At 25.0% G+C, this 27,265-nt stretch overlaps 1 protein-coding gene across 2 annotated transcripts; it reads left to right on the top strand.

The window, feature by feature from the left end:
- The first annotated feature begins 1,670 nt into the window (after positions 1–1,670).
- LOC145831504 (transmembrane channel-like protein 7) lies at positions 1,671–19,173 on the top strand. Of its 2 annotated transcripts, XM_082938780.1 has the most exons (22): positions 1,671–1,745; positions 1,829–1,930; positions 2,254–2,406; positions 4,980–5,040; positions 5,324–5,390; positions 5,691–5,778; positions 6,028–6,182; positions 6,592–6,740; positions 7,827–7,974; positions 8,316–8,480; positions 8,848–8,990; positions 9,371–9,431; positions 9,646–9,770; positions 11,664–11,756; positions 11,875–11,950; positions 12,788–12,918; positions 14,174–14,332; positions 15,328–15,499; positions 16,123–16,251; positions 16,437–16,530; positions 17,436–17,494; positions 18,565–19,173. In XM_082938780.1, exons 1-22 carry the CDS (start codon positions 1,721–1,723, stop codon positions 18,589–18,591), a joined length of 2,382 nt encoding a protein of 793 aa, XP_082794906.1. In that variant the 5' UTR covers positions 1,671–1,720; the 3' UTR covers positions 18,592–19,173. The 2 variants fall into 2 exon arrangements, with proteins under 2 accessions (XP_082794906.1, XP_082794907.1); XM_082938781.1 differs by lacking the exons at positions 4,980–5,040; positions 5,324–5,390; positions 5,691–5,778.
- The last annotated feature ends 8,092 nt before the right edge of the window (positions 19,174–27,265 follow it).

Raw genomic sequence — 27,265 nt, 5'->3', positions numbered from 1 at the left:
ATTTCAAAAAGTACAAAAAAACTTTAAAAAACAAGATTAGCTCCCTCCCTAGGCCTCTATAATTTTAAAAGTCAATAATAGAAATAATTCTAATACATTAATGAGTTTATTTAGAACTTACTTTACTTTCTGTATCTTTTTATACGCTTTAAAATAAACTAAGAAACTGCAAGTATTAAAAAAATAACTAACTAGGAGATATTATTTTTTAAAATTAATTTCTCTATTAGTTCTAAAAATTTCAATTATCAAAATAAATTGGAAATAAATGAAATAAATTGAATTTTCTAATATCTAATTGTAATTTTTATATGAAAAAGCTTAGCCATTCTACCTAGAAAATCTAGAATTAAAAAAAAAATTGTAAAAAAAAGGAAAAAAAAATGTAACTTTTATATGAAAATTAGCTATATTTATACTACTTTTTTTCCTGTATATCTTAAATAAAATGCTTAACTGAGCATATGAATAGAAATTTAATTTTTTTAAAGTGGAGTCTTTCAACCAAGTCTTTTCAAAATACTATGAGCAAAAAAATAATAAGTATGTTTAAGCATAAAAAGTACTTTTATGATTCTCAGATAAGTGTTGGTCAATCAACAAATAAATGTGCAAAAAGTCACAAAAGAGTTTAAATAAAAGTTTATCAAAAAAATTAAATAATTTTTTTTCTGCAATTGGCTAACACTTTATTGTCAATTATGAGTGTGTCAGCAACTTTTAGGATAACATTTTTTGAATTTAAATGCTATTTTATATATGCTATATTTATAATATATGCTATTGATAATATATGCTATTGATAATATATGCAATCGTTACAGCTAAGTTTATGTAAAGAGAAAAAGTTTGTTTGTCACACTTGGTTATAAGTTTTGATAACATTAAATTGTTTTATAGTAATTGTAAACTAACATATATATTTTTTTAATTGTGACACTAGTTAGTTGTTAATTCATTGAAATTAGATTTTAAACTTAAACTAAATAGTTTTAAACAGTAAATGATAGTATAGTTTAAACTCATAGTTTAATTCAGAATTTGGCAAACTGCAGTCTGCAAACTGTAAAAGTGTGGCCCATGGGCATGCTTTTATTTTAAATGGGAATGGAATACACCTATAAAATGTATAACTGCAGCCTGTAAATATGTAAACACTAAATATTTTGATGTTTGAAATAAAAAGCCCTTTGAAAGGTCTTTTGAGAAGTTTGAAACTTACATTAGATATATTAGGTGTGTTATTAATAGTCAAAACTATAATTTCAATTGCAGACTACAAGTGTTTTTATTTTGAAACTTGGCCTGCTGACATTTGGTTCAATTAACAGTTTAAATTGTGCACACTTAAATTATATCATAATGTATGCCTAACTAAGTAATTGTTTACTTTTAACCAGCCAACAATTCCCAACAATTAATTCCTTCCCAAATGAAAATATTTTTATAACTTGTTAATATACCTAACAAGAACTATTGTATATATCAACACATTTAATTTTTTAGAACTATTTTACTTTATATTACTTTCAATACTGTTTATAAGCATCTTATCTACAAAGTAAAGAAACATGGTGCTTTAAATATTAAACTATACCTATAAATGATAACTATAAACGTGTTGTGTTTAAAATGTTTTTTCAAAGAAAACAAGCATAAATTAAAACACAGTTTTTTATAATTAGTATAAAAGTCACACAAAGAAAAAGTTATTGTGGATATGAGTGACAATAGTTTGTTGCCAGGTTAGTTTTGTAAATAATTTATATGTATATGTATAAACTATAAACAGAATGACTAATTTTTTAATTAAACTTTTAAAATTAAGGTGAATACAATTATGACAATGTTGATCCAGAACTTGAAGAAATTGAAAATGCTTTCAATGGAATTCAAGAAATAAGAAATGAGCTTCCAAGTCAAACAATAGGTAAGATTCTTAAATTAAAATTGATCACTTTTAATTTACAAAAAAAGGTAAAGAAAAAAATTTAAGAAATAACTTATATTTTGAACTTTATTTTGGTTGAAAATTTAAAAGTTACTTTGAGACAATAAAATTTTACATAACTAGTATTTTGATGACTAAACGTACTATAGTATTTGAATTTAAATTTTCACTAAAAGTATTATCTTAATACATATACTTAATATAATTTTTTTTTGAGATTTATGTAGTCTTAATTTTTATAATACCTTCTTAATCTTAAGGTTTCTTGGCAAAATAATTAAATCAAATTTATTTTTAACTAGGTCGGAGAAGAGGTGAATATTTAGATAAAATGTTGACAGACGACTTGTTCTATGAACAAACAATGAAAAATACAGTAAGAAGAAGAATAAAAGCAAAAGATAAAATTTCTGCTGTAGAAGGAAGTGAAGCCCTTGCAGCTGATGACTTCGAAAGTAAAAACTTTTTTTTTGTGTTTGTTTACAGGCCCCTCTTGCAAATCTACGCACACTGTGTCAACAGCAAAAGTGCATAACTAAACAAGAGGTAGAAAAGTGGTAAAACCTGAAATTTGAAAAATTTTGAAAAAAATCTGGAATTTTGAAAAGTTTAATATAAATTATGTATATATATATATATTTATAATATAAAAAAACAACTAGTTTTCAAATCGTTTACTTAGTTTCGATGCTTTATGCATCTCCTCAGAACGATAATAAAGAACAAAGTAAGATTTTTAAAGAACAAAACAAAAAAACACATTGTGACGTTTCAACGAAAATTGAATAATTTTAGTTAGCCTATTTTAAAAACAACTTATGTACAAGTTAACTTATCTTTGCTTTGTTTGTTCTTGTTTTTAGATTTATTTTGTTGTTATTTTTTTGTTATTATTTAGTGGTTGTTGTTCTTTTGAAATACATATTTTGATTATGTAGGCAGGGTTGCTGCCTTTCTTTTCTTTTATTTAATGATAAATCTTTTTTAATTTTTTCAATCTCGTATTTTTCCAAGCAACATAAATGGCATGTTTTATTGTTTTTTGGTTTTGTTTTGGTTCTGCAGAGTATTTCCCATTTTAATTTGTAGTCTTTTTTTGCGTCTTTTAATTCCCAAATATAGTTCATTAGTTCGGTATTGTGTCTTTTTAATTTGTTGGTAAAGCTTGCTTTATGGTTGCTATATCTGTTTTTAAATGTTGTACTGGTGGAACCTACGTAAAATTTTGTTATATCATCTGTTTTTATAGTTGCTTGGTAGATTATATTTTTTGATAGACAATTATTGTTTAACGGGCATTTTTCTTTCCTGCAGTTGCAGGTTTTTTCTTGTTGTTTGAGGTTTAGGTTGTTTAATATTTTGTTATTGTGTTTAAGAATTTTTGTTTTAAAATTTTCCATACAGCTATAAGAAATTTTGAGTGTGTTCCTGTTAAAGATTTTGTGATATGGGTGGTTTGTGTCAAAGTGTTTATTTACCAGGTTTAAGAATTCTTTGCCTATTTTAGTTGCTACAGTTAGGGAAAAAGGTGGGTTGAAATAAATATTTTTTCTTTTTCTTTGCTTTTTTGTTGTTTTTTCATTTGCTTTTTGGTAGGTTAGGTTGAATTTGTAGTTGGCGGATTTTAGTGCTGATTGATAACTGTGTTTTATACGATTAAATGATTCTTCGTTACTTGATAAATTGTTTAGTCTTTCGTTAATAGTTATAGGTAATTGTTTTAATATTTGATTAGGGTGGTTTGATTTGTTGTTTACGTAAAGGATGTCCGAGTTTGGTTTTCTGAATGGGATGTATGTTTTGCTGGGTAAGTTTAGTTCGATATCTAAAAAATCTGTTATAATTAGGCCTGCATCTACTGTTATTTTAAATCCCCATTTGTTAAATATTTTGTGTAATTTTTTTGTGGTATTTTCTATGGTTCTCGGCGATTTAGATTGGATGACCGCAAGGCCATCGTCTCTATATATGCCGAATTCTTCTTCATTGAATATATTAGTTTTTTTTATTTCGCTTAGCATGAAAAGTCCTACCATGTCGCACACTTCGGCTCCATTGTAGGATCCAATGCTAACGTTAAATAGGTCAGAGGTGTTTATTTTTTCCCATGTTTTGTTTTCGTGAAAGATTGTAGATTTGCAGGAATGTAGTATTAAGTTTTGATCGTTGTTTGTGATTGGTGTGAATTTTTCAGCAAATTTTAGTGAATTAATTAAAGTTGTTTTTCTTATAGATGGGTAAAATTTAGTGATATCGAATTTTATGAATCGGGTTTTAGTGGTTATTTTTAGTTTATTGAACCAGTTTATAACGCTGTCAGTGTTTTTCCATTGGTTTAGTTTTGAGCCTGTTATTGTTTTTTTATTTATTGTGTCTAGTTTAGCTTTCGTGAATTTGTTAAAAGGGGATTTGGAGGGGTTTAAAACTCTGCAGTTTAGTTTGTTTGGAAAATCTTTTTTGTGGTCTTTGATTGTAATGAATGCAGGTTTTTGTTCTATTTTTTTAATTTTGCCTTTTACATTATATTTGATGATGAATTTATAGGTTTCTTCATTTAGTTTTTCAATTATTCCTGGTTCTGATTTTTTGTAGTCTGATGTGATGTTTTCTTTCAAAAGTTTATTGTATGTGTTTTTGTCTATTTTGTAAATGTTAGTTGATTTGTCAGAAAAAATAAATAATTTGTCAGAGGATGTTATATTCTTGATATCTTTTTTCATGGTGTTTAATAAACTGTTGCTGTATTTTTTAAATTTAATGTTACTTATTATTACATATTTCTATATTAAATGTGTTCTTAACTCAATGAATTTAAAATATTAAAAAAATCAATTTATTTTTCTTTAAAAAAAAAATGTAACTAAATTAGAGGGCATAACAAAACAAGTGGGTAGATTTGCAAGAGTTGACTGTACATAGTTTTCTGTAAAACTTAAAAACAAGAATAATCCAAAAAGAAAAAATATTTTTTGGATTAAAAAAGTATATATAATATTACTTTGATGTTCAGTTATTATGTACTTTTCAGAGCTTAAACAAGGTGAACTTAGAGATCTTCCTTTTTCAATGAAAATGAAAAGAAGTTTAAGGTGATAAATGTAGTTTTATTTTAAAACAGTAAAAAAGGTTATAAAAGTAGTTGTTGTTTGTTAGACCTAAATATTTGAAATATACTAAGTGTCTTATTTATATTTATATTTTTAGGTTTTTTTAATGCCAAATTTTTATGTTTTTAAGATGTGTAAATAATAATAAAAATAATATTTAAATAATAACTACTTTTAATTAAAAAAATGACTAATAAAAAAAAAAAAAGAATTTTAGTTATATATTTTAAGATAATTTAAAACTTACTTATTTCGTTTAACCTAGAAACAAATGGAAAATGAATTTAAAGACCAACAAAAATGAAAACGCACAAACAAAACAAGCAACTAAAGTACCTTTTTTGTATACAAGAATTAACCAGAAAAATAATGTTTTAAAATAAATGTTGTGTTTTAAGTTTCTTACTCTTGAGTTTTTAAACAACTGCAGTTTTTAAATCTATATTTAACTTATACTTTGTGTTATTTTTAGATATAGTTAAATTAAGTAAACTTAAATTATTAGTTTCATTCTAAGCTTATATGTCAACTGTCTAAAGTACTTGTTGATTTAGTACATTTTTTCAAAAAAAGGTATACTATATAAACAAAAAAAAATTTAGATTTGTTATAAAAATTTGTACTATAAATAGGCACTTAAAACCTACAAAAATTCAATTTCTAATTCATTTGAGTGGTGGGCTAGTGATATAAGGACTATAGAAGGAAACTTTGGTTCAGGTTGATTTTATTTGCCTTTTTCATGATTTAAAGGCTATTATTTATTTTGCAGTTTTTTGTCTGGTATATAGTTTTGACCAAATTACTTTACTAATAAAAAAAGTACCATACAGCGTTGATTATAGTTAAAGTTAAATTTACTAAAGTATACTTAGATTCTTTGACAGGTTAGTTAATATTTAAACTAAACATTTCAATTAAAAGAAAATATTAAATAGAAAATCTCTTTAAACTTCTTATCATTTTTAGGTGTTGCTTCTTATTTCCTGTTTTTACGTGGAGTGTTTTTTTTATCAATTCCTTCATTTTTTCTGTCATTTTGCTTTATATCATTACCTCAACTCATTGACCAGCCGGTTAAAGACAATTTGACGTTCACCGGAGAAGAAATAATTACTGGAGCAGTAAATAATTAGTTAACAATATTAAAAATAACTTTAAACTTAAAAAAACATTCTTAGAGAACAGGTTATAAAAAAGGATTTGCTTTTGAGAATCTTACTCAATTTGTTATTTATTATTACTTTACTCAGTATATATTTAAAAAAAAAACAAAAAACAAGGAATTTTTTTAGCTATATTGCTGTTATACTTTTATAAGAAACATATAGAAGCCTTGAACTTTCAAGCTTTTCATTAAAAATAAAACTGTATAAAAGATTGTATAAAAGAAAAAAAAGCTTAAATATGAAATTAAAAATACCATTATTAAGTTTATATTATTTTAATCTAGATCCATCGCATGTTTAATAAATGTTATGTATAACTTGGTTTTTTGTAACTTAAAAAGGTAAATAACAAATATTTTAACAGAACTGGCTAAGCGATACTGTCATGTACTATGGACACTATGTTAATGGTACTATATCAAAAAATGATAGACTTTTTTACAATATGCCGCTTGCATATCTACTGGCCACATTCTTTTACTTTGTTGTTTGTCTTGTCTGGATTTTCAGAGAGTAAGTAAATTCTGTTTACATCTTTGTGTTAGTTGTAACTGTATTTTTAACTTTGTATAGAGATAATAACTGCTGTTTAAATACTAAACAAAATTTTTAAGCGTTTTTTTTAATTTCAAACACCCAATCCGTTGTTAATAAAAAGTTCATGAATTTTTTATTTTATAGTTTTTAGAATCTTAGCTCCACGGACTAATTAATTGTTTTATTTAATCACTTTAAATTGTTTTGATAGTTTATGAAAAAGTATTCGAAATGGATTTTAGATAGGATTAAAATATACTAGCTTCCTTGAACTAATAGACTGATCCAAAATAAAAAACTGCAGAACTTTATGGTATTATTAAGAATTAAGTTATGCTTTAATTTAGTTAGTATTGTATTTGAAAAAAATGCTCGAGAAATTTTCTTCATTTTTATAAAAAGCTAATGTAGTGTTGTTGAAAAACCTCTTGTCACTTTGATGTCTGATAATGTGAATTTCGTTTGTTTTTCAATATAGTTTAGCGTGTTTGTAAACTTTTAAAGTAATGTCTTTATATATTTACGAATTTTTCAAGATTTTATACGTAGTTTTGTATAACATTAGAAAAACGATATAACACATATTACAGTTTCATTTTATTTTGGAAAATTACTTCTTTTCTCTTAAAAAGAAAACTTAAATACATATCTTCTTGATTTAAAGGAAACAAATATAGACCAGAACTATAGGTTTATAAGATTTATGAAAATAAAACAATCCAAAGTTTTATATAAATATAAAGTCAAATATCTTTTTAAAAAGGGACTAAAACTTTATGGTAAATTGGTATTTATTTTGCTTTTTATCTAGACATCAAAAAAGGTAAACGTCAATATTTAAATTCTTAAAACTTTACAAAATAAAAGTGCTTTATATATTAATAAATAAAAAAACAAGTAAGTAAAACACTTAAAATATGGAACTAAATATGGTCGATTTTTATTAAAAGTGCATTAGTTCACGTTTTCTTGACTTTAAATAATTTAATATAGGTAGTTAGATAGCGGTTTTGTCTATTTATTTTAGAACTTTTTAAGATTTATGAATATGCTAACAAACAGAACTGCTACAAACTTCCGCATGAGTTATGTAGATTCTACCTTGGATGCGATGAACTTCACCAACAAGATATTTTGCAGCTGGAGTTACAGCATAATGTCGAGAGAAAACGCGGACCTCCTGCACAAATCAATCTACTTTGACTTGAAAGTAGGTTTAATATGATTTAGAAAAATAAATGTTAAATTTTTATTTAAAACGTCAACTTCAGCATTAAAAGAAATTCTTAGTTTTAACTTCTGATAGTAAATACAAAATCATTTTTTTACTTTAAATATTAAATAAAACTTGATAAACAATTCATTTGTTGTATTTTTTTTTAATAATAATACAAATGAATTTTTCTTAAAGTTAGTTTAAGCCAAACTTATTATAAAAAACAGTTAAAAAAGTTTTTAGGTAAAACAAAATAAATAAAGTATAAAATACTCACTTATCTTTTTATCAATTGATGGAACTGGTAAATTAATTTTCTCATATCTGTTTAACAGGAAATTTTAGCTGAGACAAAGCTTTCAAAATTACGAAAAGAGTCAAAAATAAACTGGAGATTGCATACTAAAAGAGCATTTATATGGTTGATATGGGCTTGTTTTACTGGCGGAAGTATAGCTTTCGTTTATTACCTTAATGGACAAATACTTCCAAGTATTAAGGTTTTTGTAATTGTTTAGCTTTAGTTTTTAATGTTTGTTAAACAAACTTAAGTCTATTTAAAAGTTTTTATGGTAATATTAATATTACTATGTATAGGGAAATGTACGATTTTACTTAACATTTGTTATAGTTAATATAATGTTATATTTGTGAAAGAGTTTCGATATTTTTTTTACTGTAAAAAAGAAGCATAATTTAAAAAGCTTGACACTAACAATCTCTTATTATGACTGAAAAACATTTACTTACTGATTTAATAAATATTATAATAAATATTAATTATTATTTAAATTTTTGTCAAAATAAAAATTGTGACCTTTTTTTGTAAATCAAATAAATAACGTCTATTTAATTTTTTTTAAATAGACCGGATCAAGTATATTCGATCAAATTCTGCTCGCATTATTTGTCTCAACTGTCAATTTTTTGATGCCTTTTATTATATTCTTTCTCACTACTTTTGAAGACTACAACAATCCAAGGAATGAACTATTTGTCGGAGTTATAAGGTTTTTTTAGTTTTTGATTCGTTTACGTTTTCCCAGTTTTTCTTATAATTTAATGAAAAATTTAAATCATTTGAACTAGTGCTTTATAAAAACAAAATCTTTTAAAAACTGGCTAAACAATTTAGAATACCAGTATTATTTTCTTGCTTCTGTTATTTTAAGCTTACAAGTCTATTGTAAGTAATCCATTGAATTTAAAAAATTGCCTAAGTTAATGTTTTCTACATGTCTAAATTGGTGTGTACAGAATAATGTACCTGTTAAAATAAGGATGCCCCTGTGCACAAAAGATTTTTTTAAACAACTGTTCAAGTTTTACTTAAAACTATTTAGATTTAACTTTTAATATTTTATACTTTTTCATAAGTTTTTATTTGCAGAATATTTCTCCTCAAGATCGGTATGTTGGCAACTATATGTGTTTTCTGGACTGACAGTATTGTAAGTTTGTGTTCAAATACTTTTACTCCAGTTATTTCATCTTAAATAGCTTTAGTATAATTTTATTTTATGCTTACCCTAAATTAAATAAATTAGTGTATATAAAAAATTTTAATCAGCTATTTCTATTCGAAGAGATTTTTATAAAACTTTAAAACAACATAAGTTTGAGGTTTAAACTTTTTGTAAATAAAATAAACAACAAAACGTGCAGACGAACGAAGAGACGAGGAACGAGTGCTGGGAAACGAGACTGGGCGAGGAAGTTTACAGATTGGTTGTTTTCGATTTGATGTTTTGCGTCGTATTCAACACCTTCTGCATGGAGTTTATTAGGAAGTTAGCAATATTTTGTGTTTGTCTACACACTTGTTTTCCATTATTTTTTATACTATTGTTAAATAACTAGTTTAATAGCTCATTATTTGATTTTAGTTTTTTTTTCATTTTTTTTTCTTTTTAACCCGCTAAAAGGCTAATACTTTTTAGAAATAAGTGTATAGTTTTCGTACTTATTTTAATTACTTTTAGATCAAAATAAGTCATGCAGGGTTCCCACAAGGTTAGGAAAAGTCAGGAAATCAGGAAAAGTCAGGAAATTTGACAAAATAAAAAAAAAAGTCAGACTTCGTCAGTATAAAATTACAAAATTCCTTATTTTCCAAAGCCTTCAAATGCTAAAAAATTAATTAAAATCCTTTAAAGTCAGACTAAAATTGTAAATTTTCCTAGAAATTTACAAAATTAGTTAATTTCCAATGCCTTCATCTGGTGTAAATTAATAAAATATCTTTTATATCTTACTGTATAATTTGTTTTTATTTATATTTCAGTGAACTTGTTCCACTAGGATCTTTTGTTAGCAAACGATTGAATTTATATTTTGAACAGTTAAAATATCTTTTATAAATCTGCAAAATTTTTCTATTAACATATTGAACAACTACTCTACTTGAACAAGCAGTTTTTTAAGCTTATTAGTGTTGATGATTTGTAGCAAGGACACTTCCATAGTGAAACTATGGTATATAAACAAAAGTTTATCTAGCATAATTTTAGAATCAAAGTGTTTTTTGTTTAAGTAAATAATTGAGGCAGCAAAATTAGAGTTAAAAATAAATGAGTGCAAAAAGAAAAGAAATGAAGCCCACAAGTTGTGGCTAGATTTAGAGAAAAGATTCTCTTTGACAAGTGTAGGGGCAGCAGATGAGAACGATTTGAATAAATCAAGGTAAACGGTTTTAACTTCCAAGAAATTGTAATTGAGATGCGACCAGATGAAAGAAACCATAGCTTCATTAGATGAAGAGGTTGAAGTGCTAACAAAGAAACGGAGAAAAAAAGTACATATATTAAAAAAAAACAGTGTTTGATTAAGTTCTTTATTCTCTTAAGGTTTTAATTGTAAAAGTTCGTTATTGTTTTAAGGTTTTAGTTGTGAAAAATCGTTATTGATTTGAGGTTAAAGTTGTAAAGTTACTTATATGTCGTTTATTTAGATACATTTATGTTATGAAATGCTAAAAAAGTGTGTCATTTTTCAGACAAGCTGCGTTTATAAGATAATAATACAAGTATTTTGCTGATAGAGCTGTTTATTGCAAATACATCAATCATACACAGATGGTTCAAGTGATGTATGGAAGTTTAATGATACAATTCAGCTAAAAAACTGTTGTTTTAATCTGTATTAAAATTAGATTGAAAGCTTTATATAGTTTCAAATGTTAAATTATGTATTTTAGAATAAGTTTAAATTAAAAGTTTGATTTAGAAAAGTTAGGAAAATTTTAGTAAAAAGTCAGGAAAAGTCATGAAATTTTTCTCAGCTTGATCTGTGGCAACCCATGACTCATGAGACGGAGTTACGAAAGTTTTTAATTAAGTTAATTAACAGTTAATTGACAGTTAATTAATTAAGTTAATTAACAGTTATTTAATTTATGTATGTACAATAACAGTTAACTATTTATGTAGTTGTAAAGTATTAAGACAATATTAAGGTTTTAAAGTTATTAACAAATTTTACGTAGATGTATATTTATATTAGAAAATAGTATCTTTTACTTCAACTACTCCTCGAAAACAATAGAAATACTGCAGTTTTAGGAAAAGTTTCCTCAAGTAAATAGTTTATAAATAAATAAATAAAAACTAAGTAAAATTTTTATATTTTTAGTCATTACCAAAACATATGCTTGATAAATGTCAATATTAAAAAAAAAAAAACAGAGTTTTGTCAGACGTTTTCAGTGTTGGAAACAGACCTATATTTGCTATTTCAATAAATGTTTTAGATCTTATATACGGGCAAACACTTTGCTGGTGAGTTTTATTATTTGATTACTTTTATGTTTCAGCTTAAATATTTTAAGCACATATAATTAGACTTATAGAACATAAAACTTAATATTTTATATATCTATTTTATTATTTTAAACAGGGTTGGGATATTTTTCAGTCCTATTTTATCACTAATTGTTATAATCAAGTACGTTCTACTCTTCTATATTAAAAAGGTTTGCTCTTTTGTATGTAATGTATAGTGTTATGATTAGTTTTTCTAGGAATAAAAAAGTTTATGATTAAAGTTATTGATTTAGATTAAGAAAAAGTATGAACAAATTATGTTTTTTAATTTAAAACGGTCAATTTAAGTGTAGAATTAGCAATTAACTGTTTCTACAATTTTGTGTCAGTTAATAAAAACTAATTAAATTTTGTAAAGTTGTAAAATTTATTAATTATAACATATTTTGTAATACCTGTTTAACTTATTTACGATTAATAGTATTATTATTTATTAATTTTTTACGTAACTATAAAAATACGTTAATCTACATGATTGTACTGGTTCTAATAGTATTTTGAAAAATAAGATGGTTTAAAATTGTTGGGTGCCTGACTTTTAAAGTTCTTATGATCAAACTTTGATAGCTCAAAATTATTGTGAAAAGTCTTTTTTAATATACCTTTATTTATTTAAATACCAAAATCTTTATTAGTTGGATCTCCTGTAATTTTTTTATATTATTCATTTTAAAGTACATTTTAGTTATTCTAAAAACAAAGTTTAAAACTTGATAAAAGGGCTATCATCAGCAATTCTTAGTTGTCTATTTTGATAAATATTTGAAACGTATTTAATATTAAAAAAACTCCTTAAAAACTTTAACAAGAGTTTAATTGTCATATAACCAATTTTGTAAAAAAATAGTTAAAAATTCTAGTTAAATTACGACTTAATCAAAGTTCGTTTACACACTTTACACTACTCAATTTATTTAACTTATGATTCATTGTCATACTAAATACTGCAACAATTTCGTTTCACAACTTTATTAATTTGAAACTAGACATCAGTTTTGAGAAATTGTCGCCCATCCAAGCGGAGATGGAGAGCATCTCAATCGAGAACTTTCTTCAACTCACTCCTCCTTCTCTGCTTCATCTCCTCATTTTCCTTCATTGTATACGTCGTTTACAGGTTTTGAACTGAAATTATTAAGTTTTAGATAATTATTAAAAATGTTGTTATTTTGAAAGTTTTTGTTTTGATGTAATTGTGGTTAGAAATTTTTATTTGTAATAGTTTTTCGATGGAAAATACAGATGGAAATTAAACATTGAAAAAATAAACTTTTTATTATAGTTTTAGTTTTTTGAGTTGTGTGCTATTATTTCTCTTTTTGAAAAAAAACTTACCTTACATTTAAGTAAACTTATCAACACTTTTCAAATAAGTTAAATTAATAAGTTCTGATAATATGTATATTTTAGTATTTTACTTTTTGATAGACAACAAAAATCGTGTTTTATTTATTTAGCCTTTAATTTGTTTATAAAAACTTGCTTATTTCACAAACTTTCGAGTATAAGAAAATTATTTTAACTAAGTTTTCAAAAAATGTATCACTCATTTTATCTTTAATATTGTAGTAGAACAGTTAAAAGTGTAAATTTATGTAGCTTTTTGTATCATATTTCAATAACTATTTTTATCTTAACAGGTCTACCATTATTAGAAAAAAACTTAACAAATTAAATAAGTAGTTATTCTTTTAAAAGGAACACAATTTAATTATAAATTATTTACATTGAAATATGATGTAAATAATAATTTTCAAAGTTTAAACTGTTTTGTTCATTAAGCCTTCCTTTGTAACTACGTCACTGTTCAAATACATGGCGTATAACAAAATTAGAAATAAAAAATCTTGTGTTTGTTTTTATGACTTGGTAATTTAATTTTAACAAGTGTTCCTTATTATATAAGTTATTTTAAAGTGAACATCGTCTGTATAAGAATTAAAGTTAAATTAATATACAAAATATTAATCTTTTCTTTAAGTTTCAAACTTTTTTTTTTGATATTTTATGTTTTAATTTTTTCGTTAGGTTTTATAGTTTCAACCAAAAAAGTTAAAATGCCATAGTAATATTATTTGATTTTTTTTAATTAAGATTTTATCTTTTTTTAAGTTATTGCCACAGTAAACTAAGAAAACTTAGGTTTGTTTAAAATTGATTCAAAATAAAAATATATTGCTATTTAACTGATAACAAACTTAGTACAATCTTTGCTTCTTATTATAAAGCACTAGTAGTGTTTCAACAAATTTAAAAAGTTTAAAAATATTTTTCAAAATTACTTTTGTTATGCGTTGAAAGTCATAATATTTTTTTGTAAAATTTTTGCATATATCAAAAACATTAAATAAATGAACAAATAATACACCCAGTGTCAGACCTTCTGAAGACTGTGGACCTTTCAGAGATGTTGAAAACTCTTACTCGATCATAACACAGGCGTTCAACAACATGAATCTGCCATGGTTGCGAGACATACTGCAAATAATCGTCAGTGTGTGGTTTCTGTACGGATTTGTAATACTTCTTTCGTGAGTTTTTTTTTGTTTGTTGTAGTTTTATTGACATGCTAGGTTATAGACTTTACTAAAAAATGTTAAAAAAATTGTAAGCTAGGTATTGTTTTGTAAGTAGTTGAAGAGTTTTTGTTATTGAGAGTCTTTTGCAAATGTTCAAATAGTTTAAGTTGACTTAGTTGTATCTATATGGAACTTTATTTTAAGCTATTGTATCACTGAAAAACTTTTTTAATGATATTATCTAAGTTTCAAGTTAACAAAAACGTACAGGCTCACAGTAAATATAGGTTTTCTTTTATCTATAATTATAGTAATTACTGAAATAAATAATTTTTTGATGGCTATGTTAAAGTTAACATAGATATATTATAATAATGTTTATTAGTTATTACACTAATAACAAGTATTAAAATGTTAGTATAATAGAAATATAATTGTTGTATAAACATATTTTTAATTAAAGTTTTTGAAAGGTTAGTATATAATTTATTATGTACGAGTTTTTCCATACCTATTTAGTTTGTTGTACTTAAATTTCTCTAAAAGTTAATCATGCGAAAAAACTAAAACACAACAAAGAAGGAGGAATTATTTTGTGTACCTTAGAATTTTGCATTTTCTCTGTTTTCTGTTCAACTAAAATACTTTAATTATTTACTACTTTGACCTGTTATTTTAAAAACTTCGATAAAAAAGTTATGTATGATAAATTACTTAATACGTCAAAAAACTATTGAATTTTATAAATATGTGTTTTATTAATAAAAGTGCAATTAAAATAATCTAATTACTACCAGGTTTCAGTGGAAAGACTTTTTCAAATATTAATAAAATAGTAGTATCTATTTTTATAAATACTTTGTAGTTGTTTTTTGTAGTTTTAACTGTTTGTTAAAACCAGTTAAACTTGATGTAAGTTTTTGAAGTTACGTTGATTTTTTTATTATTCGATAAAAATATGCCAAGATAGTTTTGTTTATCACTTTTAACAGTTATATTTTTAACAGTATATACACAGTCTTTTTACGAAGTCAAGGTAAGGCAAAGAAAAATTTGACAGAGAGACTTAAAGAGCAAATTTACCTTCAAGGACAAGACAAAGCGTTGCTACTTACATGGCTGAAAAATATTAGCCAAAACCACAAAAAATATACAAAAAATATGGTCGATCCAAATTCGGTAGTTGTTTTGTTTTTATAAAAGTTGTATGAATTAACACATAAAAAAGCACAAATTTTTATTTTGTTTTGTTTTTTTGAAAGGATTCAAACATTTTTATTAGGATTGCCAAAACACTTGAAATCCTTGAATTTAACGACTTAGGCAAAAAACCTAAAAACTTAAAAAAAACCTTATTAATAAAAACTTTGAAAACATTTTGATAAGAAATTTTAATTCACTAATTGAAATTTTAATTTGATACGAAAAATCTTTTTTATTTACTTTTTTGTATCGTTTAGAATATTTTTTATTACCAAGCACATTTAAAGAAGAATTTTAGACTTCTACTTTCAAAAACCTAGAATATGTTCAAAAAAAATGAAAAAAAAATGAAAAAAAAATTTTGCAACCTAGTTTTATAAATGTTGTATGTATTATCACATACAAAGTAATTTTTTATTTTGGTATTTTTTAAATGATTCAGTTCGCGTGATACAAAACAACACAGTCTTACTAACTCTTAGAATATAGATTTTAATTTCAAGTTTATATATGTGAAAAACAAATAAAATAATTTTAATGATTGTCAGAGTTTTGATCAGAATCACGCGGTTTAAGTTTTAATATTTGTGTATTTCAAGGGGGTCCACCGGCAGGGAGACCACAGCGATATGTATGACCCTACATTCAACAGCAGGGCGAATGTGAATGCCGAACAAGTGTCAGGTTTCCAGCAACTGACTCATGTTGATCCTCAGCACGCTATATACGTTAGATTTTACTCAAAACTAATTTGGTTAATAGATGTTTGAAATTGAAGTTTTATATGATTTCAAAGAACAGTGATCATAAATTCAAACTGTATGGTTTTATTAAAGTCTATGTTTAAAAAGCACTGTTCATTACAACTGTTTTCAAATTTAGGTTTTTATCTTCACTAAAATTGTTACTTTAGAATGCTGGAAACAATGACAAGTTCATGGGCAGGAAAGAACACAAAGACCCGCTTTACCAGAGGGCATTCCGCAACCAAGTTACCCCTGAAAACAGTGAGTAAATGTGTTGTTTTAAAAGTTTTGCAGTGCTTTACCTGATGTTTTTGTAATGCTGTTATTAATATTAAAAAACAGTTTATTCATTTATAGATGATGAGTTTAAGTTTTTAACATGATGGCTTTTTTACCGGTGAGGTAATTTATATTACTAGTTAAGATTTAAAAAAATGCTATAAGACAATGATTTCAACTAAATCTTTAATTTATAGTTATCGTTTTATTAAACTTTAGAAGGTTCAACATTTTTTTTTTCAAATTGAGTTTTAGACTGATAATACTTTATACTGATTTAATTAATATGAAGATAACTTAACAAAACGATGGTTAATCATTAGATAACTACAGTTATAGTTTGTAATACTTACTTAGCTTAAAAGTCCCTTGGTATGAAAAGATTGTTAATTATCTCGTATATAAAACTCCTTTTTATACTTGATACATGGCAAATAAATTATTTATTTTAAATAAATATTTTCAAATCAGATAACTCAAATTTTTATAATTCTTAACTATTGTGAAATATATCTTTTAACAAATAAATTTTTTAAATTTTTTTACCATTATAATCTTACAAAATAGACCTACACAAGCTTGTATTTAAATGATTTTTAAGATATGGCTAAAAAAATGTTTATTTAAGCTTATTTAAGTATAGCTAGCTTCAACAATTATGAATTTTAATTTTTTTGTAAATATATGTTTGAAACACTTTGTTACCATAATAATCTTATTGATAAGACTTACACGCGCATTTTTTAAAATTTAAATTATTTTTTTAAGATAAAGTTTCTTAAATTTTTTAATAAGAAATTGGAATATTAGATTTTGAAATGTCGGAATTCGACTTGTCATGTTACCAAAAATTAGTATGAGTAAAAGCAAAAATATTTTGTTTTTAGACACTGGATACTATGATGAAAACGAGTATGGAGAACCAAGCAGAAATTATAATTCTAATGTTTGTTTTTATATACAAGTCTTTTTAAGCTAAACAGTATTTAAATAAGTTGTTATAAGTTTATTGATCAGTTTATTACACTTTCTTATTGTTTTTATTTTGAGTTTCGTTTGTTAAGGTAAATTATTACAAAGTTATTTTAAGTTACTTTTAGATAAAAAAAACATACTAAAAAGATTGAAAATGAACTGATTAGTTTTATCTTCTAGTATTGTTCAAAGTGGTCTTCAAACTTTCTAAAATTGTGCAGTGCACACTATAGTACTGGATAATAAGTTCTGAGCACACTAAACTATAAAAAACATAAATTACTATTACAATTATTTTTTTGCTTTGTGTGTCTTGATATATAAATGACGTGTTAGAAATTGTCAATTTGTTTTACAGCAGAATTTTTTTTTTTCATAAAACAAAAAATTTTGTGCACAGTAAAATAGTTTTCATGCACACTAGTGTACACAGGTGCATACCGTGAAGACCACTGGTTTAGAGAACTTTAATGTTTAACTTTATTTTAGTTAGAAATTTTATAGTATTATTTAACATCATATTGTAGAACTTAAACTCATTTTTACTTAAAAAGATATTTATTAGTTCTATTTAATGAGAAAAATAGTCTTTTAGTTTTTGTTTTAGTTAAATTAGAAAGATTTTTAATTTGATATATTTATAGTTCGATGTATATATTTTATTATAATATTATAAAATAAATTCAATTTACTTTATTAATAATTATTTTCAATATACTGTATTGTTATTAAGATTTTTTTGTTTTTGAATAACTATTACATGCTGTTATAAACAAAACTTTTTACGAATTAAATTATACAAATATAAAGTTTATTTAAAAGTTGTATGTTCTACAGGACTCATATTTTAGTCAAAATATTGGTTTTAAAGATAACGAAAATTTTTAATTAGATTTTTATAGTAAATTTTATATACTGTATATCTAAATAAAATCTATTTAAAATTATTATAATACTTTTAACATTTATTTTTAATGCTCCTTTAGTTTATATATGCTATTTTCTAAATTTAAAAGTAATACTAAAATCAAAATTTAACAGAATCAATATGGAAAAAATCGCTATTGAAGGAAGACATATGAGCCTTTTATGTCGTTAAGATTAAGATTGATTTTTAAAAAGTTCTACAATAATCATGTTAAAAATTTCTTCATTTCTGTAATGTTTAATATATGTTTGTAAAATTTGTTTTGTAGTTTATTTTAAAATTACTATCTGCATAATTGAATCGGTATTCAGCTATTCTTTTTATGCAATTTAACTTGAATCATTAGACTACTGTATTTGTTTCTGTAGACTTTTAGAATTATTAGAATTTATATGATAATATTTTGCTTAGTCGTATAAAATTAAATATTAGTTTTTTTTCCAAGTAAAATTTAAATTTTTTTATTTTCTTTAGATCATGTAAAAATTAAAACAAAGTTTTTATTTATTTAATTAACTTTCTAAAGTACATTACTTTATTTACTTAAACAAGTATTTCTAAAGCATTTATTACGTACTTAAACAAAAAACTTGTTTATGAATTTTTTATAAAACTGTTATCATTTTTTTAAATTAAAAAACTGCTTTTTTTCTTCGAAAAATATTATTGTGAATGATCTTTGTTAAAACTAAACATTAACTTTGAATAAAACTTATGTTTTCTTCTAATAAAAAAGCAAATTTTTGTTTTTAACTTTTATCTTATTAATACTAAAAGCCTTCAACAAATGAAAATCTTATAAAAGTTTGTTTTAGGACATTAAATATAATAAACTATAAAAGTGTCTCGCTGAATAATAAAGTGCTCAAACACAAACGTGATAATAATATAAAAATAATAAGATTTTTAATTCACACTAGATTACATATTACTTTTTTAAATTAAAGGGATCTACTACTTTTTCTAAACATAAAAAATAAGTTATCCAACTTTGTAGTATAAATTAACAGCTGGTCCTTATGTTCATATATATTGTGACGTAATTGTTAGATATGTTTTTTAAATGATTAGTAGCCAGTAAATATTTAGAATTAGTACTTCCTTCATTTTCATGTAAGTAGTTTATAACTAGTGATGTACCGGACTCACTATCCGGGTCCGGCCGGATATTGCCATTTTTGTTTGATATCCGGATCCGGCCGGATTCTAATTTGAAAAAAAAAGTCCTGGTCCGGCCGGATCCTAACAGAGATCCGGCCGGACCCGGATCTAATTAGTAAAAAAGAGCATACTGAAAAGTAATTTTTCAAAAACAAACCCTGTGTAAATTAATAATAGTCATTTTCGTCAGTTAAAATTAAACACCTATCGTGATTGGCTCATTTTGTACACGTGACTAATTTACATTTGTTTACATTTAAACTATGAAATAAACATTTCAGAAATGCAACTCTTTACTTATGTTGTAAAATTGAAAACTTTGGAATGAATACTTGCCTTATTTATTGTTTAAAGTTGAGCTCAGAGAATATTTAGAGTTTATACGGTTGAATGTACGAGCCAATGAGAATCATAAGACGAAATGTTTCAAACTAAATACTGATGCAACAAAACATCAGAACATGACAGGCAGTTTATATGTAAGCAGTTAGTTAGTTTGGTGTGCAGCTTGAGGCAACAAAATAACTTTTTTGTGAATGCTTATTGTAAGTAGTGTTTTGTTTTAATAGTGAATATTTCAACTGGTGTTTAATTGTTTAAATATTTAAGCCAGGTTTATAGTTTATTAAAAGTTTTACAGTTTCTTGTTTACTAAAAGTTTTATTTAATTTTTAGTTTATTGGTTTTAGTTTTTTGATATAGATTTAAATAGCTTCCAGTTTTTAAGGTGTTACCAAAGTAATTAATAATTTTGTATATGCTAGTATTTCTTGTTGTGTTTTATATAAAAGATTCATCACTCAAAACTGTCGTGTCTGATTATAGAAAGTAGTCTCAGTTAGAATTTAGTATTTGTTAGATATTAATTAAATAAGGTAGGATATAATTATGATGGGTAGTACTAATAAGTTAAGTGTACCACAATCAGTCCATAACTTTACTACCAAATTGTCAACCTTTGCTAGCTGTTCTACTGATTATTAGATTAAAGTAATTTTTTCAGTTTTTAAAAACCTCATTCTGACTCAGGCTTGTTTATACTCACTTTAGCTAGTTTTATTGACTTAAACAGTGGCAACCCTGCTAATTTGATAATTTTTGTGAATTTTAGAAAATCTTGGACTGCCTCAGTCTAGTTTAAATTTTTATAAAAAATCAGGCTAGTTTTCTTTTAGATTTTGAACGAGTTTGAGCTGATCCAGTTTTTAATATTTTGTAATTTTCTAGTGTAATTTGTTCAAGAACTTGATTTCAGATTTTTAATTGTAAATAGCACCTAAATTTGTAAACCTTGTGACTAGCTGTTCTACTTATTATTAGATTAAAGTTCTTTTTTTTCAGTTTTTAAAAACCTTATTTTGAATCAGGCTAGTTTATACTAGTGATGTACCGGACTCACTATCCGGGTCCGGCCGGATATTGCCATTTTTGTCTGGTATCCGGATCCGGCCGGATTCTAATTTGAAAAAAAAGTCCGGATCCGGTTCCGGCCGAATTCTAATTTGAAAAAAAATCCGGGTCCGGTACATCACTATTTATAACATGATTAGTTGTTTTATTTTGTATTTTTACTTTAATCTATAAAATTTAGACTTATTATTTACAAATATTATATATTTTAGTAACAGTCGGATTTAACATTAAGTATTTTATCTATTATTAACCATTAACCTGTAAAAATCTATAGCACTTACTTTTAATGGACACATGCATATACCTACTTTAGCTTCTATTCTTTCCTTACAGTATTTATTTTTTTTACTGAGCTCCGTTGAAGTGTGAAAATCCGTTAACACACAGAAACATGTGTTAGTGTAATAAAAGAAGGATACTGTATAATTTGTTATTATAACAATAAGATGTTCATATATGAAATGTTTAGTTAGTACATACTACCACGGTTTCACGGCTTTATAGCAGAACTTCAGGTACAATAAAAAAATTCAAATCAATTTATATATAAAGATAGGAAGGTAATAAGAGGTGATTGGTAATACTTTGATAAATATTTATAAGTGTTAGTAGTTGCTATAACAAAAATTTAACTAAAATACAACTAAATTAACCAATTACGACGTAATAAAAATAAATAAAAAAGACAATTTAATAATCATAAGCTATAATACAATAAATAAGATTAAACTAAAAATAGCACGACCTAAGTGGAGGTAGCAAGCTCTGTTCGCCGACAAAACCATCTTTCTTTGTTAGACTCTGCGATAGAAATTCTTTCTATTTTAGATATAGTGCACGCATCTGGTTTGTAGGGGGGTATTTGCATGTAGTTTTATACGTGATTGACCTTGAGATGTTGATGTTATTTAAGTTGTTTTTCTTTATATATGCCGACTATGTTGTTTGGACAGATTTGTTAGGCTTCAAGCTGGATTTGTGCAGCTTGTATCTGGTCTTAAAAGTTACACCAGTGGACCCTATGTATTCTTTAGTTATATTCTGACATTAAATTGTAGCTTTATAACCTTTCTAAAAACATTAACCCTGAACTGACATATAAATTGGAAAGAAATAGTATTGCACAGTCTAACAGAGAAAGATCTTTAAATCAACGAACAGTGCTTGCTGTCCCCACTTCAGATTGTGCTATTTTTATTTAATCTTACTTGTTGTAGTATAGCTTATATTATTTGAATCGTCCTTTTAATTTATTTTTTTTACTTCGTATATGCTTAATTTAGTTGTACTTTAGTAAAATGTTTGTTCTAACAGCTACTAAATAAGTATTACTAATGTCATCTAATTAAATTTTTGTCTCTTTATATATAAAGCTCTTTAGATCGTCGTTTTATTATTGTACCTGAAAATCTGCACAGATTAGTGAAAAAGTTTATAACAGTTTAAATAAAAGTCTTTTATCTGAACGTCTTATTATAACTTTAAGACATTTTAAATTTTTATTTCTTATAACAGAACGATATTAATTTGTACATAACACATCCACATCGTAAGTTTTTTTTGATGTTTTTCATAAAAAACGTATAACATCTATATAAGGTGACCAAAAGTTTTGGAATACTTCAAAATAAGTTTATAACTAACATTATTCAAAAATATTAATCAAGAATAAGTGTAATTTATATTTACAAATACCGTAATTAAGTTTATTCTGTTTTTTGCGTTTATAGTAATTTGCTTTTCTTTAGATTAGACTTCTTAATCATGATACTTCCTGAAGTATATTTACTTTAGATCATAGATTTAGCAAATACTTAATTTAGAGCATAAAAACTTGTATGAATTATACTCATTCGCTTTTTTTTTGGTAAAAAAAAACATCAGTCTCAAACTCTACCCCTTGCAACGATAAACGTTTTCTGGTGAGTCTGTTACATCATGTGTAATTTACCTGCCCCATTAAAATTCAACTTTAATTACCGAAAAATAAGATAAACAAAAAACTATCTTTCCAACAAATAAAATACCCTTGGTGACACGCCATTTGGAGAACACTCACAAGGCTAAAATCTCAACACTAAAAACACAAAGTGTGGGAAAATCATGAAGCTCAAATCCCCAAGTAAGTGTTCATCGGCGCTAAAAAAAATCACACCAACAATCCAATCATGTGATCACTGCCACCTTATTAACAAAACAATCAGTTGTTGAAAAAAATAGTATTATAATGAATAATTTAGCATTAAATAACTATCTTAAAACTATTTTATTGAAATGTTACTCAGAAAGATATAAAGTAAAAGTAAAAACTATTAAGAAAAAATTTAGTTTCTAACATTTGTATTAGTAGAAGTAGTTTTAGTCTAATAAAAGTAAAAAAAAAGTTTTTTAAAAGTAATTAATTAAAGTCCTAGGACCAAACATTTTGAGCGTATTTTTGTCGTTCAATAAATTTATAAATTTTATATAATATATACAGCTAAAAAAAAAATCAGAAAAACTGGAAAACAGCAAATAAACATTCATGCACACCCCGATACGGACCAAAACCAGCCAACCATAAATAAAAATAAGCACACACCAAACTGACCATACATATATTTTTTAGTATGTTATATTTTTTCATAAACCGCACTGAAAAATCCTTTGAACAACAGTCAGGCGATAAAATAAATTTTATTTCCTACTCCAGAATCTTGGAAAATGAACATTCTTACGCATTTCTTTTATGTATGGTATAGTGTTCTATTTTGTTGGAAGTTAAAAAGCTTACCTTTGAAGCATTTTTTAAAATCTGCAAATGCTGAAACCAAAATATCGTTAATCCCTAAATATTGTTAGTTCTATGTTAATCCCCTGCTCCATGAAAATCAGAAGTGACTTACAAGATTAAGATACTGAAGCAAACACCGCGAAGAAAAATAGGATTTGTCGATAGTAAAATGATCTCTCTGAATAATGAATAACTGCTAAGGATTTTGTTGTTACAATTGTTAACAGATGCTTCTGTTGTAAAACATAGTCATAAAAAATCTTGCTCTTCAATGCTTTTATACAGATTTTTAAAGTAATCTTTACTCTTTGAAATGTGATGTAGTTTTGATAAGGTGTACTGCACTGTCTTTTTTATCTTAAAGGGGTGGCAAGTTGAGATCGTGTTTTTGATGAAGTTTCTAATTGAGATCAAACTCACGTTCATGTCTTTAGCCATTCGTCTTGCATATTACTTCCAATTCCTCCTTGTTCTTTTATTTAAAGTTTGAAACAACATTTTCTATGCCCGAGTAATGCTCTGTCTTCCATTCATACGACGGTTTTCAGATAAACTAAGCTCCTTAAACTTTTCCAACACATGGTAAACTGTACATTCTGTCACCTTTAAAGTTTAATAACCTATGGTTTGTGCTTTCCGCGTAATGAAACTTATTTATCGTCTAGCTTTTGTTTATTTTCTATTCAGTAAACTTGATTAAAGTTTGTTTAGTATGTTTTATAAAACAAATTAGATTTATATTTAAATTAAATGCTATTTTTACTTGAAAAAGAAAACATAAATTTAACTGAGTTTAATATTTAACTATAAAAATAGTCCAAATACGTTTTGTTTACTTTAGTTGATGACTTTGATAATATCATGAAATTGCTCAAAAGTAAGACAAAAGATGTTTTAAATCCCTTGATTTTTATAAAGCTTTTTTTATCTCTATAAATTTAAAAATTAGTTGTGCAAACACTTTACTCATTATTAGATACAGATTCTATTTAACAATCTATATCTAATTATTCTATCAACCCTGTTCATAAGCTAGATAAAATAAACACAGAAAAATGTGATAAAAAAGTAAGTTATATTTTAAAACGAAATTTTTTGCTAAACTCATCAGATTACAACTTTTAAATAAACCCGTTAAATTACAAAAAAACCTTTTTACAAAGTTTCATAAACTTTTCGTCTAAAATTCAGAGTAGTAAAAATTTTCAGATATTGTTCTGCTATGTATTTTTAGACTATTGCAATACAATTAGTAAATCTATACAGTGTAGGTTTTTATAAAATTATATTAAAATATTGATTTAAGTTGTACAATTTACGCTTTACTTTTTGTTATATATAGTTATAAAATTAATTATTTTTATCTAACTATCGACAACAACTGTTCTTATTATTCGTTTTGAAAGTCATTTTAGATTGTATAAAGTAAGTCAAAACAAACTAGTACGAGGTATACAAAAAATATATTTTAGAATAGCAAACAAACATAGTATGTAACTTTTATCTTTCTAAAATTTTGTTGAAGTAAAACAACTTGTATGCACACTTTGTAAACATAGATTAAACTTTTACAGTAACAAATTATAAAAAAGTGCTTAAAAATTTGCTCTAAGAACCTTGTGTGCGAAAAAACTTTTTAATTATCGAGTCGTTCACCACATGCTTTTACAATCTATTACGAGTTTTATTTTAAATTGAAAGTATTAAATCTCAACAACTAATACACACTAAGAAAAAAAGTTAAACAAAAAAACAACTCAAAAAAGCTTTACTTCAAACAAAAACAACCTTTTTGAAACTTATAAGGTTGCAAACTCTATATACTAGTTAATGAAATAAAATTAAGTATTATGCTTTTTTAAATTTATGTTGTACTTTAGGAATTGCCTGTGTTTCATACGAAACAGAGGTATAATTAAACAGAAAATGTCGCACAGACTTGTCCTGCTTTTAAAACTTGTATTAAATAACTAAATAAAATATTTACCAAAGTAACAATTATAAAATAAAATCTAACTGCTTTATTTCTTACGAGCATCTAAACTGCCAGCATACCTTTTTTTTATTAAATAAAATTTATGTTGGCTTGGAGAAATTGTTTTAACAAGCAAAAAAGTAGCTTGTAGGTGACTTCTACTTGACAAAATACAAATTATTATAACATTTAAAAATTTAGTATTGATCAAAAACTATTTGCTTGTATGTTTAATTTCAAAAGTTACAAAATTTAGCTAATACCATATCAAACATTAAATTATTTAGTAAAATTTTTCATTTTAAAACCCTTTTATAATATGTTTTGTCAGGTTAAAAACTATCTACTATTTTTAAAAGTAGAAAACAGCAACTATATATTTTCAAGAGTACAATTCAATATACGTTTAGAGCACAATAACTTCAATTTTTGTCATATAAGTATAGCTGTAATCTTTGAACCTATCGCTTAAAAAATTTAGTTGAGATTGTAGAGAGTTATAAAGAAAGTATGCATTTGAAAATTCTAAAAAAAATAATGTTGTTAGGAATTTTACAAAAGTTTATTAAAAAAATTTTCGGCGTTAAAGTCTTTATCAGTTTCACAATTGTATCTTATTCTTTTGCTACTAAGAATGCATAAAAGATCAAAGCTTTCAAGCAATACTATATTGTTACTGTACAGAGAGCCAAAATTGGGGTCTATTTTGCACGAGTCGTCACATTTACATGGATGTGAACTTTATAACTAAACTAAAATTGTAATGTAATTTAACAAAACATATTAAAAACTTACTAAATTAATAATAAAAAGTTAAGCCTAAAAAAGAATTGAACTAACTTTGGAATATAACAAAAATAGACCTAAACAAAGTTAGTATAAAAACGACACCGTGCAAAAGTGGCTGTTTTTTATTTTCGACATCTACCCAAAAAGTATGCTTAAATTATTTGTTTGAAAGAGAATAGTGTTTATTTTGAAAATTAGACTTTAAATTGATTGTACGTTTATTATTTCAAGCTTTTTACTTAAAAATAATTACTAGATGAATTAGAATTTAAGTTGACTAAGATTTAAATTACAAGTTTTAACTAACTTAACAACTTTAAAAATGAAACATAAGCAGTTTATAACGGTGCATAATAGATAAAAATTTCAAAACAAACGTTTTTTCTAAATAAAGTTTAGTAATTTTACTTCAATTAAAAATAATAGTAGTATTGCACATTTTAGTTTGTGAATTCAGTGATTTAATAAGACCTAAAACTAAAGTTATATAAGTTTAACTGTTTGTATACTAAGTTTATTTTTATTACTGTGCTTAGTTTATTTTTCAAAACCAAATACTTTTAGCATTAATATGCTGTTACACTTTTTTTTTCATAAACTAGTAAACAAATCTGATTTTACCAAAAGCATTCCTAAAGATTATATAAACACTAATGAATAACATATGTTTTATAAAAAAGCAAACTGAAAGAAAAATGTTTGT

Source organism: Thalia democratica, chromosome 3, assembly GCF_965202585.1.
Source record: "Thalia democratica chromosome 3, ktThaDemo2.hap1.1, whole genome shotgun sequence".
In the NCBI taxonomy this organism is placed as follows: domain Eukaryota; kingdom Metazoa; phylum Chordata; class Thaliacea; order Salpida; family Salpidae; genus Thalia; species Thalia democratica.
The sequence above is the reverse complement of the archived record's forward strand: the minus strand, read 5'-3'. Positions and strand labels throughout refer to the sequence as shown.